The 20,954-nt window shown below is 46.0% G+C and overlaps 1 protein-coding gene across 5 annotated transcripts in view; it reads left to right on the forward strand.

Annotated features, from left to right (window-relative positions):
- Positions 1–20,954, forward strand: part of WDFY4 (WDFY family member 4) — a 257,168-nt gene that overhangs the window by 99,534 nt on the left and 136,680 nt on the right. For all 5 annotated transcript variants that reach the window (XM_070471003.1, XM_070471005.1, XM_070471006.1 and 2 more), the window contains exons 25-35: positions 134–207; positions 2,772–2,933; positions 3,521–3,612; positions 5,366–5,465; positions 7,553–7,758; positions 8,520–8,689; positions 10,740–10,865; positions 15,058–15,222; positions 17,866–18,069; positions 18,799–18,913; positions 20,147–20,304. In XM_070471003.1, coding sequence (XP_070327104.1) covers positions 134–207; positions 2,772–2,933; positions 3,521–3,612; positions 5,366–5,465; positions 7,553–7,758; positions 8,520–8,689; positions 10,740–10,865; positions 15,058–15,222; positions 17,866–18,069; positions 18,799–18,913; positions 20,147–20,304 — 1,572 coding nt within the window. The remainder of the gene's footprint in view (positions 1–133; positions 208–2,771; positions 2,934–3,520; positions 3,613–5,365; positions 5,466–7,552; positions 7,759–8,519; positions 8,690–10,739; positions 10,866–15,057; positions 15,223–17,865; positions 18,070–18,798; positions 18,914–20,146; positions 20,305–20,954) is intronic.

Below are 20,954 nucleotides of genomic sequence, written 5' to 3' on the forward strand. Positions count from 1 at the left end.
ATATGATTCTGGAGCTGGTAAGCTGTGTTAGTGATTCCAAGCCAAAGAAGACCACTCCGAGCTCCTCACTGGCTCACACTGCCTGGCAATCGTTCCCTTCACACACTTGACTTCATTGTGTTCTGTCTTCTAGCTCTGGATGAATGCTGCTGACAATTTGGAGCTCTCTCTCTTTTCCCATCTAGTGGAAATCCTTCAGTCAACGAGGTAGGCTGGGCTTTGGCAGCATGGGGGTTGCAGCTAAGGTTTTATGCCAAGAATAGGACTAGGAGGACAGGACAGCCAGTTGCTCAGTAACTATGGACTTCTCCAATTCCCAGAGCATGAGGTCCCCAGGGGGCAGTAGGTCTGTCTTAGTCTATTCCGCTGCTAAGACAAAAAATACCATAGACTAGTTCAGTTCAGTTCAGTTACTCAGTCATGTATGACTCTTTGTGATCCCATGGACTGCAGCATGCCAGACTTCCCTGTCCATCACCAGCTCCTGGAGCTTACTCAAACTCATGTCCATCGAATCGGTGATGCCACCCAACCATCTCATCTTCTGTCCTCCCCTTCTCCTCCTGCCTTCAGTCTTTCCCAGCATCAGGGTCTTCTCCAGTGAGTCAGTTCTTCACATCAGCTGGCCAAAGTACTAGAACTTCAGCTTCAGCATCAGTCCTACCAATGAATATTCAGAGTTGATTTCCTCTAAAGGAAATCCTAAGGAAGTCCGAAGATGGACTGGTTTGATCTCCTTGCAGTCCAAGGGACTCTCCAGAGTCTTCTCCAACATCACAGTTCAAAAGCATCAATTCTTCAGCATTCAGCTTTCTTTATGGTCCAGCTCTCACATCCATACATGTCTACTGGAAAAACCATAGCTTTGACTAGACATGCCATTGTCAGCAAAGTAATGTCTCTGCTTTTTAATAAGTGTCTAGGTTGGTCATAGCTTTTCTTCCAATGGAAGCCATAGACTAAGGGACTGACAAACCACAGAAGTTTATTTCTTACAGTTTTGGAGGCTGGAAATCTAAGATCAGACTCTGGCAAATCCAGTGTCTGGTGGGGACCTGCTTCCTGGTTCATAGTTTGCTGTCTTCTCACTACAACCTCAAGTGGCAGAGGGGTAAGGGAGCTCTCTGAGGTCTCTTTTATAAGGGCACTAATTCCATTCATGAGGGCTTCACCCTCATAACCCAAGTATCTCTCAAAGGCCTCTCTCCAAATGCCATCACATTGTTACTTTTTTAATTAGTCAAGGCTCTTTTGATAGCAAATGGCAGAAACAGAACTCAAACCAACTTAAAGAAGAAAGAAATAGAGGGTGAAAAGGAAAGCAGAGAAAGGGGACATTTATTGGCTTATACAGTTGACAGAGGCAGATCTTCATATGTTGTCTGGATGGTGCTTATATTACTTTATCTGAGATCTATCCCTGGTATTGTCTGTGCTTTCTTCCATGCTGGTTTCATTCTGGCTGGGCAACTTCATAGAGTGTCCTCAGCTCTGTACAGTCAGCAGGGCTTTTTTTTTTTCACTCAATACTCCTAGAAGTAGGAGGGAGTCTCCCGGGCCATCTTAGGTCATGTGGCCAGGCCAGGAGCATCTGTTGCCCTCTGGAGTGGGTCGAGGAGAGTTAGAAAGAGGTAAGTCCCAAAGAAAACCAGGGATTGTGATCAGAATAAGGGAAAAGGGAGTCAGGGAAGCCAGTCTATCAACCCACCCCCTTCCTCACACAGTGGGCTATTCATATCCACCTCCACCTGACTCCTTACAGATTGGCTGTCCTAGTGATCATTAGCACCTTAGTGTTTGAAGGTGTTTGCAGCCACCCTTTCATTCATTCACTCATGACTGACTATCTATTATAACCCACTTCACTTCTTAGTGCTGGAGGTTCAGGGAAGGACAAGACACAGCCCTGTGGAGAAGGAATGCAGAAAGCAGGTTGCTCAGTGCTGTGATGAGAGCACAAAGGACATTGGGGACCTATAGGTGATGAATGCACATCTTCCCATTGAACCCATGAGTGCAAGCCACACACAGAATTGGCTGGTTCTACCTCTTCTGTGTATCAGGGATATGGGGCTCGGCAGAATTCAACACAGCAGTACTGAAAGATGGCTCAAGAAGGAGCAATCCATCCACATTCATTCTCCTCCAGTTTCTTTTCTTTCCCCCTTTCCACTGTCTTTCTGTACCTGTTGTTTTCTAAGAGATGGACACTCACCCTGGGAGCTGTTTTCTTTGGGGGAGTAGAATTTACAGGAAATTGTATTTGCGATTATCCTGAGGAGGGGGTGCGGAGGCTTGAATCCCATCTCTCTCCCCTTTGACCCTTAGCGGCGTGTTCATCCACTTTGTGGTTTGGGGCGAGCAGGAAGACACACATGACGGGCTGGCCGAGGCCGGCGTTCCGGCTGTTGGGAAGTGCTCCGTGGCCGTGCTCCAGTCTGCGCTTTTTGTTCTGAGTTTTCTGAGACCAGCTTTAGTTTTCCCTGAGGCTCGGAATTTAAAAGTCAATAACTGGTGGTTGTCTTTGAAGGCAGTTTCCGGTGGGGGTGGGGTTGGGGATGGAAGGGCGTGGGAGGCTCAACCCCAAGCGACTGGGGCACTGGGCAGACACATATTCGATGGGTGTCTGAGAGCATTTTGATGAGTTGCCAGGAGAGCATGAGAGTCAGAGGGCCGGCAAACCCAGACTGTGGAACCTTTTTTAGCAGAAACACAGCAAATTTGGTTCATTCCAGTAAAAGCTTTTACTGCCTCTCTCCTGGGCTCACCAGGGAAGGACCCCGGAATGCTGAAGTTGCTCACCAGGCACAGCTTATTCCCAAGCTCGTTTTCCTCTTCAACGAGCCAGGCCTCACCCCCTCCAAGATGTCCACCATCATTGCCATCCTGGGCTGTCAGCTGAGGGGCCACTTCAGCCTCCAGGACTTGCTCAGGTATTGTGCCAGCTCCCTGGGAGAGAGGGCAGAGCATCAGGGCTGCTTCATGAGGGAACGTAGACCCAGCTCTCTCCTTCCCACACTCAGCTCAGCAGCACCGCCCTTCAATGCAGCAGCAGGTTCTATTTCCCTGGACCTTCCTAGAAACATTTTCTCTGTTCATGGCTTGAAAAAAGGGGTGGGTCCCCTAGACTCCTCAACAGGGCTGTGGGTTCACTGCCCCCTGGTATTTAGACACACCTACCAAGAAACCCAGGATTTGCATGAGCCCGGCCATCCTCACCAGCCAGTGACCCAACGCGCCTGCCTTTTGCAGATTTCCCAGCTGATAGGACATTTCAACTGTTGTGTCCTCAGCCATGTCTGTTCTATTGACCTGGCAGAGCCAGAGTCAGCTTCTCTGATGAATCCTGACCGATTGGAGAAGTCTCTGGAAAGATCACACTGATCAGAGTAACGCAATTCCCCCTCAAGTCCTCCGTTGAAGCTGCATTTGGGTAGATCTGTGTAGGAAACATTCATGGGTGCTCAGGAGACAGGGGCCAAACCCACAGTTGAATGTGTCCTTCTCTGTCTGCCTTAAGAATTGGGCTGTTTGTGGTGTACACCCTCAAGCCTTCGTCGGTGAACGAGAAGCAGATCTGTGTGGACGGAACCCCGGACCCTTCCCTGCCCGGTGAGAAGACCTTTCCCAGATGTCAGTCTGACGGCAGCAGGACGACACCCACAGCAGCCCTGACAGGCACATGCCGTGGGGCCCGTTTGAGTGAAAGGCTGCGGGAAGGGAGGGGGAGGCACCCACAGCACACCGAGATGTTCCCAGGCGCTGTCTTCTGAGGTCACAGCTATGTTATTAGAGTCACAAATAAAAATAAGTTGTGTGTTCTTCCTTCACAACCTGGAATGGCTTCCAAGTCCTGCAGGATAACAGGGCCCTGTAGATCAGCAGGGGGGCGCCTTGACACCCCAGCCTCTGCCCGGCTCCCTTGGAGAGCCCAGCTTCGATACCCTGTAGCACTCACACATTCTAATGTGTGATGGTCTGCTGTCCATCCGCTCTGCCCTGCTGTTCCCTCTGCAAGATCACCTCCCCTGCCCCACCCCACCCCCACCTCGCCCCACTAGGCCAGCTGTTCCCAGTCCCACAAGCCAGCTTAGGTCACCTTCTCTAGGCTTCTAGAGTCCCTGTGCTTACTCTCATGCCAAGGCTTGTGATTTGTTTCTTTGAGGCTTTCTCTCCTCGACCAGATTCAGAACAGCAGCTGCATCAGGTTCTGAATTCCCTCTGCTAGGGGAAGATGTGAAGGGGACTATTACTGACCACTTTGTCCTGGGCCTCCTGAATCTGCTCTGTCCAAGATGGGAGCCTCTAACCAAGTGTAGCCATTTGAATTAAATTTATTGAAATGAAATGCGACTAAAAATTCAGTTCCTCAGTTACACTAGCCATGTTCCAAGTGCTAGTCATGTGAAGCTAGTGGTTACTGTATTAGACAGGGCAGATAGAGAGCACTCTTATCACAGAAGATTCTCTTGGCTAATGTCATTCAATCCAGATAAATTATCTCTTATCCTTAGATCAAGCCTGAAAAGTAGGAATTGCTATTCCCATTTTGCAGATGAGAAAACGGAGACTCAGAGACTAGGACCTTAAAGAGAGAAGGGGCCAGAATCCAAACAGAGGGTACTCTGACTCCATTTCTCCAAGCTGCCTCATCAGTTCTATTTCTACAGCATGCTGTGTGCCCTGAATTGGCGGTAAAATAACTGGCCAATCAAGGGGCTGAATGAATGGATAATTAGCCAACAATATACTATGTAGTCAACCCTCCTTCTCATGGGGACTCCATTCTAAAACTTTTATCTAGCTAATTATCTACGAAGACAGTATTTGTCCTTCAAGGTCATAATAACACTTCAGAAGTAAAGTTTCTTCTCCCATTGGATCCACATACCTCTTGCTGCAATTCAAGCTCTATTTTTTAGTGCAGCATAGACACGCAAAAGTCCTAGACTAGAGCAGGGACCCAAACTGAGTACCATAATCTTCACCACTCTGCTCCCACTGCCTGGCATAATGCCCAGCACATAGTAGGTGCTCAGGAAATGTTACAGTCCATGATAATTTTAAAACTCTTTCTACTGGAAGAAAAATTTGACCCTATCATTTTTAGGATTTTTTTTTTGGGGGGGGAGCTATGGGGAGCATCATAAACATCTCTAGTTAAAGGAAACTTTAGAAACATTTCCAGAAATTCTTTTTAAGCATTACATGGAAATCTAGAATTGAAAGCCAAAAATTTCAAGTCCCATGCATGTCTCAACTCCTGGGAGAAGTGAGCATTTGGTGAATATGATTGCCTACTGCAGCAAATATTATGTCTCTTTACATCCGTTTTCTCTCAAATCTGAATCTTCTTTTTTTGTAGCTGGAAGCCAAACATCTGGAAAGACAATCTGGCTCAGAAACCAGTTGCTGGAGATGCTGCTCAGTGTAATATCTTCTTCCCAACTTCATCTGTCCTCTGAGTAAGTAGTTCCAGAAAGAGTGATTTGCCACAAGGCTGTTTCATACAGGGTGCAGTATTAAAACCTATTCTTAATGAAAAGTTTAGTATCTCTGAGTTGATTTCCTGCGCTAGTCAGAAAGAAAATTATATTCTCTCCACCTAATAAAGCAGACCTTGCCCTAAGATATTCTGATGCAAATGTTAAATGGCATGAGTAACTCAAAACAGATTTGCTATCATTACAATAAACTCTTCTTGTCACCATTGCTATAGTGTAATTGTTATTGTCTTGGCAGTTGTGATAATTACTGATTTTGATGTCCTATACTTGGCAGACAATAGAATGGAGAAATGGTTAGCCGAAATAACATCTATCAAGGAAAAGGCTTGCCAAATTCTTCTGCTATTTACTGTTAGCCATTCAGTTATTTTTCCAAGTTGGAAAAAGAAGTATCTGCCTTCAGTTAACTTTCAAAACAACATGCAGTCATAAAATTCCATTAACTCTCTTGAACCGCCTGCTTTATCTCGGCTCTGGAGTCACTAATTCAATAGCTATTTGTTGAATACCTACTGTGTGCCAGACACTGTTCCTCCTTCCGAGAATGCCATGCTGAAAAAGTCAGTCCAGATCCTACTGTCACTAAGCTTGACCTTTTAGTGTGTATGTGGTTTGAGCTGGGAGGCATCGGGGTGGGGGGTTACCCCTCAGTAAATCAGCCTTGTACATAGTAATTTAAAAGTCTCTAGATTTCTAGAATCAGTGCATAGTAGAGCTGAAAGATGCCTTGGAGGTGAGCTGCATGCGTGCTGAATCGCTTCATTCGTGTCCGACTCTGTGCGACCCAATGGACTACAGCCTGCCAGGCTGCTCTGTCCATGGGATTCTCCAGGCAAGAGTACTGGAGTGGGTTGCCATGCCCTCCTCTAGAGGATCTTCCTGACCCAGGGAGATGAGCTAGTCTCTACCTTTTCACCTTTTTGAAAAGGAATGTAATGTAGTGCTTAAGCACTTGGGCTCTGACAACTTCACCTCCTGGGTTCAAATCCCAGCTCTGCCCTCAGGGACCTTAGGGAGGTGACCTAAGCCCTCTATGTCTCTCTTCTACTCATCTTTGTGAAGATAAAAGTAGTATCTGCCATAGACAGAAATTAATAGATGGATAACTCTGAGCATGGTGCCTGGGATACTATATAAACTCCAACAGCTAACTACCATCACCATCACCACCACTGCTGTCACCACCATCATCTTCATCATCATCATCACCACCACCAACATCATCTCCATCATCCTCATCACCACAGTCACTACCATCATCCTCTTCATCGTCATATTGAAGGAAGATGATCAGAGTTCACCAAAGTCATCCAATTACTAAACGAAGTCATGACTAAAAGAGAGAACCATCTCTTGACTCCTGGTTTCAGTGGCCATGCCCTCATCTCACCTAATCTGCAACTGATGCTGAGAATGCTGCCCAGCCAGGATGGACACTTTCCTGGCTCTCAGGAGACTCAGGTTTTGCTGAACAATTGCCCTTGAGCATCGGCTCCCATCTCTCTGTCCTCTAGTTCCCTCTAGCAAGTCTGTATTCTCTAGACACATCATTTTAAAGTTCACTATTGAAAGTGACAGTTAAACACTTTTTTGTCTAAACCAATAAAGATGCATAAATAGTGAACTATTCCATTAAGATTAATTCTGAACAGTGTATTTTAAAAGGGAGTTAAGTAACCATGATGTCTTTTATGTGACTACGTTGATGTAATTAGTGGGTGGCCAGTCAGACACTGTGTAAGTATGAATATTAGTGAGCAGGGCTTTATCATTTGGTAACAGTTTCCAATATATTTCAAAAGCTGTGGCCCACTTATGCTTCAGCCATTAGTGGGCAAATTCACCTCTTTCACAGCAGCCTTGCCAACATTACCGATCTTTTAAAATGTAATATATGCTTTGCTGAGTGATGTCCAGATGTTAACCTTAACCTGCCTTTTCTAGGTGACTAACGAAGCTGGATGTTATTTGTATTTTCTGGACATGTCATTTGCTTATGGGCTGAGAGATAATTTGTAGCATTTATTGACCTCCTTCCCCACCAGGACAAAGGAAGAGATGTTTCTGAACCTGGGGTCCGACTGGTTCCTGCTCTTCGTGCAGGGCCATGTGCACCCCAGCACAGTGGTGCTGGGCTTGAAGCTGCTGCTGCACTTTTTGTCAAGCCCCTCCCTCCGAGGGCGATTTAAAGACGGCCTGCCTGCAGGTTCCTGGGTGGAACGGAGCTCTGAGGGCATGGACATCGTTATGGGTGAGTGTGTGGCCATCTCCAGGAGACAGGGTGCCACCTGTGAATGAGGACCTGCCAGGACTAAGGGGCCTTCACATTGCCTGCTATAGCGTCACCTTGACCTTGACCCCTTCCCCTACCTCTAACTTCCTTTTTCAGACTCCTCCCCACATGGCCTCACTGCTCTTTAGATGCTGGGGACTTCTTTCCACTCCTCAAAGTCTCCTTAACTCTTTCCTTCTTGCAGAGGTGCTTCCCCAACCCTCAACTCCAGCACAGCTCTCTGGGCTGGGTCTCGATTTTATGTCACTTCCTCAGGAGAGGAGGGTCCCATGTCAATTAGGGCACCTCTGTTATACTTTCTTTCTTTCTTTTTTTGGGGGGAGGGTTTATCATAGTTTACAAGCATATTTTTATTTAGGTATTTAATTCTGTAATGTCTGTTCCTCCCACCACATTGTAAGTAGTTGATGAAGGCCCAGGGTTCTGTATATTTTATCAGAACACTACATTCTTATTGCCTATGCAAAGAGGTCTTGCCACCTCTAAGGTGGTAGGCACCAGATAAGCATCTATGTTTGAATGAATGAATGAGCACATCAGAAATAGGAAAAGAAATTCTTATTGAGCACATTCTTGTGCTCTATATGTATGACGTATTTCCGTCTGGCGGGTCTGTAGGATGGGTTGGTGGGAGAGAATCCCTTCCTGTGCCCAATCCCCATGTTGACCAGAAGCAATTGTTCTCAGCTGGATTTTGTGCACTTCTCCCTGATCGATAGATAACCTGAAGAGCCATCCTGCAACGCCTGACCAAAGCCCCTGCCTGCTTCCTGGGTTCCGGGTCTTGAGTGACTTTTTGGCCTACCATGTTCATATTCCAGAAGTCTACCTCATCGTGTCCACCTTCTTCCTACAGACACCACTTACAGAGCTGGTGGATGGGCCCAAGGTAGGCTCCAGGGGCTCTCAGGATGGAGTGACAACACTTGGGTTTCTGATTTCTATATCCCCCAAGACTCTCCTCACCTTCCTCCATGTCTTCCAACTTTCATCCTGACCCACTTCCCTCCCTAGCAGTCCCACCTCCTTGCTTGCTCTTCAAATATCCTTGACTTCCTCAGCCTCTGCCTCCTTTGTCCCTCCCAGCAGATCTCTGTTTTTTATCAGTTCCACTTTTAAGTTTTTCTCCTTCTGGGTAGACAAATCACATGATGGTGGGGGCAACATGGGGAGGTTGAATTGCTGCCACCGCAGGCATAGAGCCTCATTTTATCACCTTCAAAGAAACATGTCCCTGTACGTTAGTAATGCCCCTGCATTCTAGTGTGAACCTTACACGCCCTGAGTCTTCTGGCCCACAGCTACCCTTTGCTCAGATGACTTAAATAATGGTAGAATGGAAGCCCCCATGAGGGGGCATGGCCTCAGGACTCCACCTTCCATCACTTGTGTATTCCAAGACCAACTTTATCACCTTCTCTCACTGTCACTGGCAAAGTCACCTTTTTAAGGCTGATCTGTGTTCCTTCCACTCCTTTCCCAAGTGACTGCATGCCTTATTATCCTTTCTCTGTATTTTCAGCATCTCCTTTTCTACTGATTCTTTCCTCATTGACTGTAAGTATGATAAATTATGTTCCACCTAAAACCAGAAGTTGCCCCCTTGGCTCACACTTTTGACCAACTGCTGTCCTGTGTATTACTCTCCTGTTCCTCCTCCAAAGAGGAGTCTCCACTCACTGTGGATACCTTCTCACTAGCTTCTCACTCACTAGCTCACTGACTTGCACCAAATCCGAGGTTTCGTTGGCTCCTGTTCCTGTGGGATCAGGTTCCCAGTCCCCAGGCAGCATCAAGCCCCTCCCTGATTGGGATTTCACTTGTCTCCCAGCCCATCTTCCTTTTTTTATTGGCCCTTTGTTCTGTGATCCTCCTGAGTCACCTCCCCAGTAAGACCACCTGCTTTGCGCTTGCCTGCCCTGGGCCTTTAAGGAGCCCTCTCCCATCGCACCTTCCTGGAAAGCTATCTTTCCTTAGTTCTCCACTCAGATGAGACCTCGAGCTGAGACCCCCTAGACAGTGGGAACCCTTCTCTCTCAGGCCTCATCACGCCTTCGCCTTGTATAAGCAGCAGCACGTTTATGGCTGCTTCTCTCCATAGATGCTGAGCACATCAAGAACAAACCCCGCCTCTTGCTCACCCTCCTGAGCACCTGATAAACAGACTCAGAAATTGTTTCTTGGTCTTGATAGACTTGAGTTAAACTGCACTGTATTGACATCATTGGAAGGGCACAGCTTTGCTGAGGACTGAAATTTTCACTTCTTGCATATCCTTATATTTGACCTATCTCAATCTTGATATATGTTAATAGTATTACAGATCACACTTCAAAATCAAGTTCTTAACATACTCTGATAAATTCATCGAAAACTTGTATTTTTTTTCCATACTGTGGCTCAGGAAACAAACATTTGCTGAATGTCAGGCCCCATGACAGATGTTTTACATAGTTTATTTCACTTGATATTTATAAAAATCCCATGGGGCAGATAATGTAAGTTTCATTTCACAGAGAAGGAGACTGAACTGCCAAGAGGCTAAATAGCTTGCATAAGCCCAGCTTTTAAAGAAGCAAAGTCAGATCATCCTGCTTGTCAACCCCATGCTCTCTTTCCTGATTGCACTTGCCCCGAAGCCTTTGAATTTGACATGTTTTCTGCAATCTCATTTACAAAAATTCATTAAAGTTGATTGGGAGATTGAGTATTTCTGATGTCAGACCCAATGCCAGTTGCTGGTGGGTCTGCAGCCTATTTTAGACATGTGTGTTTCCCTTATGCTCCATCAGTGGGCTGAAATTCCTCTAGTGGACCAGCCATCTGTGCTGTTTTGTCTTTCTCACTGGGGTCCCCAGAGAAACATGGCATACTGGATGGAAAGCCAGTCTCTTTGGTGGTACCCACAGGTCTCTGACAGCACTTGCCTCCTCTTTCAGGACAGCCTGGATGCCATGCTTCAGTGGCTCTTGCATAAACACCACAGGGAAGAAGTCCTCCGGGCAGGGCTGTGCGCTGAAGGCGCCCTGCTGCTCCTAGAGATGCTGAAAGCCACCATGAACCAGGTGAGACCCATTCCCCACATGCTGAGAGGGGTTCTGATGGGAAGACAGGCTCAGAAAAGTCAGCCTTGACTTTTCCCAGCAACTTTCTGGTAGTGCTGATAATTTGCAGGTATTATTCAGAACTTTTGATAGAAGAGGCAAGGTGATAACTTAGGTGCTCAATGGGAAACCCAGCCTTAATGTCCCCAGTGGAGTTTATGTGTTCTTACCAGAAGACATCTGTTTTCCATTTGTTTAAACATTTGACTTTCTTCACTGGGAGATTTAAGGCCTCCAGTCAAAGGGAACATTTCTGGGCAACTGCTTTGAGTTGAGAGTTTCAAGGGCCCTGTGGTCCCTTCCCTTCAGGGGCCTCTTCCCTCAAGAAGCTCACCTCTATCAGGACAGGTGGGCCTCTCATGAGGGACCCACCAGACAGAGACCTGTCTTAGAGAAGACAGATGCCTACCAGCTGCAGACGTGACATGGAGAGCCTTTGATTCAGGCCTTCCAGGTCCACCTTGAAGGTGGGTGGAGAGGTTATTTTAGAACTGAAGGCAAAGGCCATGTGGCTTGTGAGTAGAACTAATTGTGGACCAGGTAACAAGAACACCCATGAAAAATTCTGGCTTCATTCTATAGACTCTAAAGGCAACTGGAGGTTTGATATGTGTGGAAACCTAATTGCTTCTGTAATATGATGCATGATTACCTTTAAAATAAAGGAAAAAAAAGTAGAAAGTAAAAATCACCTGAAGCATACCCAACCAGAGATAACCACTGTGAACATTAGTAGAATATCTTTCAGACACCTAAGAGTATACCATGTCCTTAGGGAATCAGACCACATAAATTCCTGAAAGTGTTGGTCACCCAGTCATGTCTGACTCTTTGCGACCCCACAGACTCTAACCTGCCAGGCTCCTCTGTCCATGGAATTCTCTAGGCCAGAACACTGGAGTGGATAGCCATTCCCTTCTCCAGGGGATCGTCCCAATCCGGGGATTGAACCCAGGTCTCCCACATCACAGGCAGATTCTTCACTGTCTGAGCCACAATGGGAGCCACATATTTCCTCTTGCCTTTTTTCCCCCAACATGTTGTTGGGAATCATCTATATTTGTAGATGGAAATTTGTATTGTTTCTCAGAACATTCATTGTTATAAAAAGTCTGTAATGAGCTTTCTTGAGAAGATATCTTTTCTTTCTAGTTTGATGACCCCCTTGGCATAAATTCCAGGATGTGGAATATTGGCTCAAGGTGCACTTCACGTGTTCTCTTTCTCAGGAAGATTGCAATAGACATTATATGTATATATTCCTCTTGACATACATCCCACAGTCTTGTACAGATGTGCTTGGCCTCATCCTCACAGCCTCAAGAGGGACGGGACATATATCTATATACACTTATGGCTGATTCATGTTGCTGTATGGTAGAAACTAACACCATAACATTGTAAGACAGTTATCCTCCAATTAAGATTAAATACAAAAATAAAAAAATAAATACTCTTTTAGCCTGTATTTAAATGATTACATTTTTTTTCTTTTAACCAGTTACCTCTGATGAATTATATCAATAGGTTTCCTTGCATTCTTGCAAAGATATCACTTTGTCACTCTGTTCTTATTCTTTTAGCATATTTCCTTATTCTGCTTGTAAATGTTTTATTTATGATTTTGCAGTCATGTTCATAAGTGATATTAGGTTTCAGTTTTCTTTTTTCACATGTTGTCAAGTTTTGATATCAGTATTATGCTAGTTTTATTAAAAAAAGATTCTTTTATTCAAGAAGATGCTAAATCCATGACTCATATTATTTAAATCATTCCCATGAAACAGCTTCGGCCTGAATTTTTTTATTTTATCAACTTGCTTAGGCTTTTAAATATCTCCTTGACCTAATTTAGGTAATTGATATTTTTAAAAAATCTTCCCAAGTATTCAGTTTGCATAAATGGTCTCCTTTAATTCATTTAATTTTCTTTGTGATTATTTTCCTCTTCTTATTCTTAATTTGTAAGTTCATGCCCTTTCTTTACCTCACCCATCCTATTGCTTAAGGAGCTGAAGATTTGTGGATTTATAAAAAACAACTTTGGATATATATGTCATTCCCCTTCATTTTTTTCTGGCTAGTTCTAAAATTTTGATATTTGATATCTTCATTTTTTGTTGTTGTTTTCTAGTGTTTCTGTGGTTGCAGATTTAAAGAACTTTTTTATTAAAAAAAGAGACCTTTTTGATTCATCTTTTTCAATGTCCATGTAGTTAAACTTTTTTTTTAATTGCTGCTATTTATTTCCAGTTTATTTTTGTCCTAGTCAGAGCAAACAATCTTTACACTTTCCATCTCTGGGAAATTTATTCATGGCTCTCTTGTAGACCTAATGTGCAGTTAATTTGAGGATGCCTGAAAAAATTTGTTTTGAAGCATAGAAAGTTTATTACTTTTAAAATCAATGCTATTTAGAAAAAGCAAACCAAAAAAATAACATGAAAGCATTTAAAGTGAAGAAAATACCTAGTATGCTGACAGAAGTAAAAAAGTAAGACCAAACATTTACTTTATAATAGCAAACATAAAATGGCTAACTGTTGTATAACAGACGTCACCCTTAAACAGTCTTCTGGGATCTAACAAACATATAACAAAAGCAAAGCCAGAGGCAGACTTTGGTTCAGTGAAGCTATCTGCCATGAAAGCATCATTTACCAAATATGGTAGACAAGCATCAAAATCTAAAAGGCAAAAACTGAAAGGATAAGAGAAGATCAGAAGTAAAATTGTAGTGAATATCTTTCTCAGTTTATTTATTTTGCTTATAACTTTACTTTGCTTGCTGTTATTCCCTTGCACAGTGGTAACCATAGATTTGTTTGCCTTTTCTTGAGCTTGGTATCAGTGGAATCCTACAATATGTACCCTTTGGCATCTCGCTTCTTTCACTCAGGGCTTCCCTTGTGGCTCAGCTGGTAAAGAATCTGCCTGCAATGCAGGAGATATGGGGTCGATCCCTAGGTTGGGAAGATCCCCTGGAGAAAGGAATGGCTACTCACTCCAGTATTCTGGCCTGGAGAATTCCATGGACTGTATAGTCCATGGGGTTGCAAAGAGTCCGACATGACTGAGTTCACTCAACATGAGTGGAATTTGCTTATGTTGTAAATGTTCCTAGTTCTTTATTTATTTATTTATTTTTTTTTACTGTTCAGTAGTATTTTATTGTGATAATGGATCGGCGCTTATTCCTTCTGGGTTGTTTCCATTTGGAAATATTATGAATAAAGCTGCTATGTACATATCTTTTGGTGGACATACACACTTCTTTCTGGTAGAAATATACCCGGCATGAAATTGTGGTTAAACTGTGCACATGATTTGTTTTAGTAGATATTGCCAAACAGTCTCCAAAATAGTCAGTTTACACTCACTAACTCTTATTCTGGGAAGGTTCTAGTTGCTACAGGTCCTTGTCATTGTTTAGCACTGTTGGTCTTGCAGATGTTAGCCATTCTGCTGTGTGCAACTGTCTTTGAGAGCAGACAGCATTTTCTTTCTTGTGCAAATATAGATGCTGTGGAGGTTAACTCACTCAGGCAGGATCACAGGGCGAGAGCATGGTGGAAACACGTGTGTCCAGCAATAATATTTCATTCTGGGGCACCTACCCCCAGGATCCAGCCTGGTCACTTGCCTAAGCATCTTCAGGGGATGCCTGATCAAATTCTTCCAAAAGTCCAAATCCTCTATGTGAAGTCGCTCAGTCGTCTCCGACTCTTTGCAGCCCCATGGACTGTAGCCTACCAGGCTCCTCAGTCCATGGACTTCTCCAGGCAAGAGTACTGGAGTGGGTTGCCACTTCCTTCTCCAGAGCATCTTCCTGACCCAGGATTGAACCTGGGTCTCCTGCATTGCAGGCAGATGCTTTACCATCTGAGCCACCAGGGATCTGACCTTATCTCCCTGCTTCTTCTATATTTACCCTGTACTAGTCACTGTGAAAATAAGCTTGAAGCACTAAAATGTCTCATTTAATTCTCACCACAATCTTAAGAAATAGGTCATATTATTACTAGGAGTCTTGCAATAAGGTGTCTTGTTGAGAGGCTCAGAAAGGAGGTATCTCTAGATTTCAAGTCCTCTGGCTCCTATGCAGCCCCAAGTCGTGCCCCCACGTGCTGCCTCTCATGAAGCATGTCCTCAGCCCTCGACAGGTTCTGGAGATAGTGCCTGGGAACGGACATTCCCAACCAGTGTGTTGCAGTTCCTTGGCCTTGTGCACGGCACCTACCCCCAGGATCCAGCCTGGCGGGCCCCGGAGTTCCTCCAGACCTTGGCTGCAGTCACCTTCCCCCTGGGAACCCAGAAGGTAAGACACATCTCCTCCTTGTCCTGGTGAGAGCAGGGGTGAGCATCATCACCCTTCAAGGACAAAATGCCTTCACACCCCTCCCCAAATGAAAATACATTTTAAGTCAACCTAGCCAAAACCTTAAGTAAACAACTCCGGTAGTTTTCCTTCTCTTTATGAGGTACAGCTTCAGGTCATTTTCGGTTCTGAGATTCAATAAGTTTTTGAGTTGTCAGGAATCTCAGTGATGAGAAATTTGTTGGTAGATTAAGTCCAGATCAACACAGAATACCCACACATGGAGCATGAGGAAACCACAGATTCCTTTCCAGGAAGCCCACAGCTGGTGCCCCGGCTAGGGGAAGGGTGGAACTGCCACAGGGTCCCGTCTTCTTTGCAGGACCCTTGTTCTATTTGCAGGCTATGGTGCCTTTCAATCAGAGGGCTTGCCGAGGCCCAGATGGGAGGGCAGAGGGACCAACAGCGTCTTGAGGACAAGGTGTCAGTGTGGGGGTAGAGAGGCCACTATGGGAAGAGATATGAGTGAGTTTAAGGGCAAGAGCCAGTCCCAGCTGGTCAAGGGGACTCATGAGTGTGGAGCATCTGGGAGCTGAGAGAAGCAAGTGAGGACCAGTGTGAAGGGAGGTGCTGGAGAAGGAAGGGCAGAAATCTGCTCGTTACCTGCCTTGGTGGAATAGGAGCTGAGACCCAACCAAGGAGAGTGAATTATCGATTCCTGTCTGCAAATCAGTAACTGTATCCAAAGGAATACGTTAGGCATATTGGTAAGTAGAGGATCCAGAAGTCATCCCAAGCACAATGAGGGCAAGTAATGTTTGCTCCATAATTATTTGCTAAATGGCCAAGTGGATGAATATGCTCTTTTAGCTAAGCCTTTCTGGTAGTGTATTCATGGTGCCAGCCTCCATCTCCTGAGTCTGGTGCTTCACATCCCCTAATAGGCCCGATGCAGGTGTTAAAGGTGGAGGCGAGATTCAGGGAGGTGAAGCTCCACAGACTAGCTCCCTCCCGGGTTAGTGGGGCCATGAGACCCATCTCACGAAAGGGTCGAAAGGGTTGAGGAAATGAAACATGCCGCAGCTTATGTGATTCATAGGTGACTAAGCCAAGATTTACACCTCAGTCTCTCACCCCGAAACCTATTCGTTTCCATCAGTCAGTTTAAAATAACAATAAATGACCTAATAAAATTTAAGTGTTTAGTTTTAATAAAAAGACTAATTATAAAGACCAGAAGATTTGCAAAAAGATAAGATGTTTTGATGTGTTAATACCAACTAAAGCAACATACTAGAAAAGTAAGTAAAAAAAAAAAAAGATGCAAAAAAGATCAAAGGCAGCACTGGAGGGGGTGGGGGATGGGACCTCTGCCCAGAAGCTAGGCGCCCCCCGGCCAGGCAGGGAGGAAGCAGGGTTCTACAGACAGCCCCTCACCATTCCCCTCACCTGGAGGGGGACAGGACCTTAAGTTGATGGTCTGACATTCTGAGTCCAGATCACCACCTCAGCCCCTATGCCCACAGGCCAGGCTCGCCATCTGCTGAGTCAGGGTTCCAGCCAGCTCCCCGCCAGTAGCCACAGAGCCCTGACCCAGGGCTACACTCAGTAGTTCCCACCTGAGGGAGAGCCTGGCCCAAGGTCACCTGCCAGTTGACCGTGGATGAGACAGGCCCTGGTTCCAGAACTCTTATCCCAGCACCTCCTGGCCTCCTTTCAGCTCCAAGTCAGCTCCAAAAGTCCTTTGTTGCACAGAACATGTGACAGACCCGTTTTCGTGCAGAATGCAGGTGGCCGAAAGGATTTCTATTTGCTACGATTTTATATGGCATCTATCCAGCCAAGGCCACATGGAGCTAATTAATACAGTCAACCACCTCCCTAGGTGCCATTAAATTCATTTTACAGCTTAATTAAGAATGGCTGCATTAATTTTATGAATGAGCCAAGGGAGGTGCCAGCAGATGAACTTGCATGAAAAGTTCATGGGCCAGGAGTCAGGAGTCCCTGGCCGCGTGTCCTTGGGTATGTCATCTGGCCTCCCATCATCTCCATGTCTTCCCAGATGTATCTAGGCTAATGACTCCCATCACATTTATCTCCCAATATTTTTGTAATGTAAAACTGAGAAAGTGAAGACCAAGGCACTTCAGGGTCTTAGATGTCAGGACTGGCTCTAGTCCCACTTCTCTTTCCACTTGAGGGTCAACAACATCAGAGCCTGGCAGGCAGTAAAGGTGAGGACCCCACAGAAAGGTGGGAACCAGCTATCTTGACCATATACCAGGGCCAGGCATGCTGTATGCAAGATTTCTCATCTCATCCTCACACTCTTTGTGTGTTCCTTTCCATCATTACCAGTTGACTGATAGGGAGCTATGGCACCAGGGAGGGAAATGCCTTGCCTGGAACACATCCTGGGCTTCCTTGCTGAGTGCTACTAGTTTCTCTAGCTCTGTGCCCAGCTTCTGCCCACCACAGGTTCAGAAGTCACAGCAGGCCACCTCTGAGCCCGCCTACCTTCTCGGAGCCTCAGTTTCCTTACGTGTTAATGGTTTGATGAGAATCCCACCATGCACATGTCAGATGTGAGTGCTTTGGGGCAGGGCAGGCAACTTATGCTGGTATTCTCTTGTCTTTGAGGGGGCCATGACTGAGTCTGCCCAGAACCCCAGCAGTCCCGAGGCTGAGGCTGAAGGTGACACCACCGCAGAGGGTCTACAGGCTCCTGCCGAGTCACATCCCACCCGGAAGCAGCTGAAGGAATTCATGCAGCTACTTTTGAGGGAGTTCTTGCTTGGGGCTCCAAACCCAAAGCAGTGGATGCCCCTGGAGGTGCTCCTCGAGGTGGGTTAGAAAGGTCTGCATTCGGGCCTGTGTCGTGGGAGCAGACCGGGGAGGGTGTGGGCACCAAGAGGGTTGGGTATGCCCAGAGAGCCCCAAGGGCCAGTCTCTTGAGAGAGCTCACCCACATGTCCATGCCAGCTGGTTGGTGGTCAGGAACATCTCCCGGGACTGTAGTGATTGGTGGGAGGGAGTCTTCGGGGAACCACAGTCCCCAGCAGAGGGAGCTCACCAAGCAACAGGTGAAGAGATGAAAGAGGGCAGGTCTTAGCCAGGTCTCTAGAAACAGAGTCTGAGGTAGAGATTTTCTGGAAGTGATTTATTGGGGGTGGTGCTCTCAGGAAAGCTGAGAAGGGATGTAGAGGACGATGAGGGAGAAACTAGGCAGGACCTGGCTTCAGAAGTAGCTTGGTTCTAAGGGGAGCTGAGGTGTGCTATATCTGCATCCCAGAGTTGGCCCCACCTTGAGGTACATGCAAGGTGGTCATTACCTGTTGCTCCCCCTCCCACCACCACTTGTCCTGGGAAGTGGGCGTTGCCTCCTGGGTGAAGCAACTTGATCAGCAGAGGGCAATGCCCCAGAGAAGGGGCACTTGTGAGTTGTTGGCTGTCCACACTCCCAGCAGCTGCAGTGTTAGCATATGGATCAGGAGAGGGACTGAGTGGACATGATGGGCACTGAGTGGAAATGAGGGCCATGTGGCTGGTGTCTAGTTCAGGGTTTGCTTCCAGGCTTCTCCAGACAATGCCACCAGTCAACAGAAGCGGGACTTTCAGTCTGAGATCTTGCTTTCCACCATGGAAATATTTCACTTGATGAGTGGAGGTCATGCATCGATGCTGAGAGGTAAGTGTGGGTAGATGACTTATTCCTCCTGGTTTATGACACAAAGTTGCTGACAGCTGAGTAAGAAGCCACCTCCTGCCAACTGCTGACCCCAGAACCCTAGAGGAAGACTAGGCTGCAGGACTGTGGATGCTTTAGGAACCACAGGAAACTGCCCTCCCCCTGTCTGCAATAAGAGCTCAGTGACTCTGCCCGGAGACCCATGGAATGGCCTTCTTACTACTTTCCATATCACCCCTGCCATTCCTGATTCAATCAGAGACAGAAAGTTTTGTCCTCTGAGCTAACACCAGTTATCCTCTAGCTTCATTATAAAATTTTCTTCTTATGAGGGGAGTCAAAATGTCCACCTGAATTGAACATTCTTTTGCTCCCCCATGCCTGGGCATAGTAAACAATTCTTAAATGAATGAACTTGGATGAAGATGCTGCCATTGCCCCAAAGAAGTTCAAATTGAAACTTCATTCAGAACATTTGGGTCTGGGGCAGCTATAACTTCCCAACAAGATTGTACGAAAGTTCTTTCTGTGGTTCCTGAGCCATGGAATCCTTATTGACATGACTGGTATCCTGGATTCTCTTGCCCCACAGTGAGGAAACCTGACTTTTGGTTTTCTGGGCTATCTGAGTATGGTAGGATAGTGGAGTGATGGAAAGTGTAAGCTTGGTAGCCCAGTTCTGAGTGTGGCTCTATGACTGGACGGTGGCATTACTCCAGCCAGAGGCTGGACCATGTGAGTGCGGGGGACAGTCGTGGGTAACTTAGAGGGTTGTTAATGAGGATTAACTGAGATGCTTGCATCCATATCTGAGAACAACATGTGCTGTGTTGGTGAGCACAGATGGGCGATCTGATCCTACAGCTTCATCCTCTTCCCCACATAACATCAGGGACTTGAGTCACCATGACAGCCTTCCCACTACCTATGCCTTAAATTCCCATCCACTCTTTTTCCAAATGGTCACGAGGATGTGCTGCTCCTCACTTGCTTCCTCCCACTTGGTTCGTATCACTGATTGTTCAATATCTCTCTGAATAAACATGTATTCATTGGGTACCTACAATGTATAAGATCCTGTTTTTGAAGCAACGGTTATACAGATTACAATGAGATGTACAGAGGTTAAGATGTGGCTGGTTCCCAAGAGGAGCTTGGAGACTGTTGTGCAAAGAAGGCAATTCAGACTGCTGATTTCTCAGCCTTGGTCTGTCACCCTCTCCCACCCTCCAGGCAGTAGAGAGCCTCAGCTGAATGCAGAAACTGCTGCTGCTCCTTCACTTGCCAACATCTCCCACTTCATCCAGAAGCTGGTGGAGAAGCTGTACAGTGGAATGTTCTCAGCAGACCCCAGACACATCCTTCTCTTTATCACGGAGCACATCATGGTGGTAAGAACCTGACATTAGCCGTGGTGGTAAGGTGCCTGCTGAGGAGGTGTCTGTATGACACAATGCTGATTGCTGTCCACTTGGTCCAGACTGACCTGCTGTCCTTCCTGGAAATAGAATCTGAGATGGGTGGGAGGAAGGAGGAGGACCTTTACCGCCCAGGTAACACTTAGCACCCTGCAGTGTTCCCACCTTGGACCACCTGAGATACACCTCAGTGACCGGGGCCACAGCCTGCCGCACACGCACCTCAGCTCTGTCCCCTCCCAGACTCTGCATGCCCGCTTTGGCTTTTTATTGTGAATGTTAGTTTAATCTTTGTTGTTATTGTTGTTCAGTTGCTAAGTCATGTCTGACTCTTTGTGACCCCATGGACTATAGTGTACCAGGTTCCTCTGTCCTCCACTATCTCCCAGAGTTTGCTCAAATTCATGTCCATTGAGACGATGATGCTGTCTAACCATATCATCCTGTCTCCCCTTTCTCCTTTAACCTTCAGTCTTTCCCAGATTCAGGGTCTTTTTCAATTAGTTAGCTCTTCACATCAGGTGGCCAAAGTATTGGATTTCAGCCTAATTATTGTTATTCCTCATCAACAAACGGTCAAAAAGGTCTTTACGGCCAAAAGTTCGATTTCGTTTTCTTCTATA

Source organism: Odocoileus virginianus, chromosome 7 (assembly GCF_023699985.2).
Source record: "Odocoileus virginianus isolate 20LAN1187 ecotype Illinois chromosome 7, Ovbor_1.2, whole genome shotgun sequence".
Lineage (NCBI taxonomy): Eukaryota > Metazoa > Chordata > Mammalia > Artiodactyla > Cervidae > Odocoileus > Odocoileus virginianus.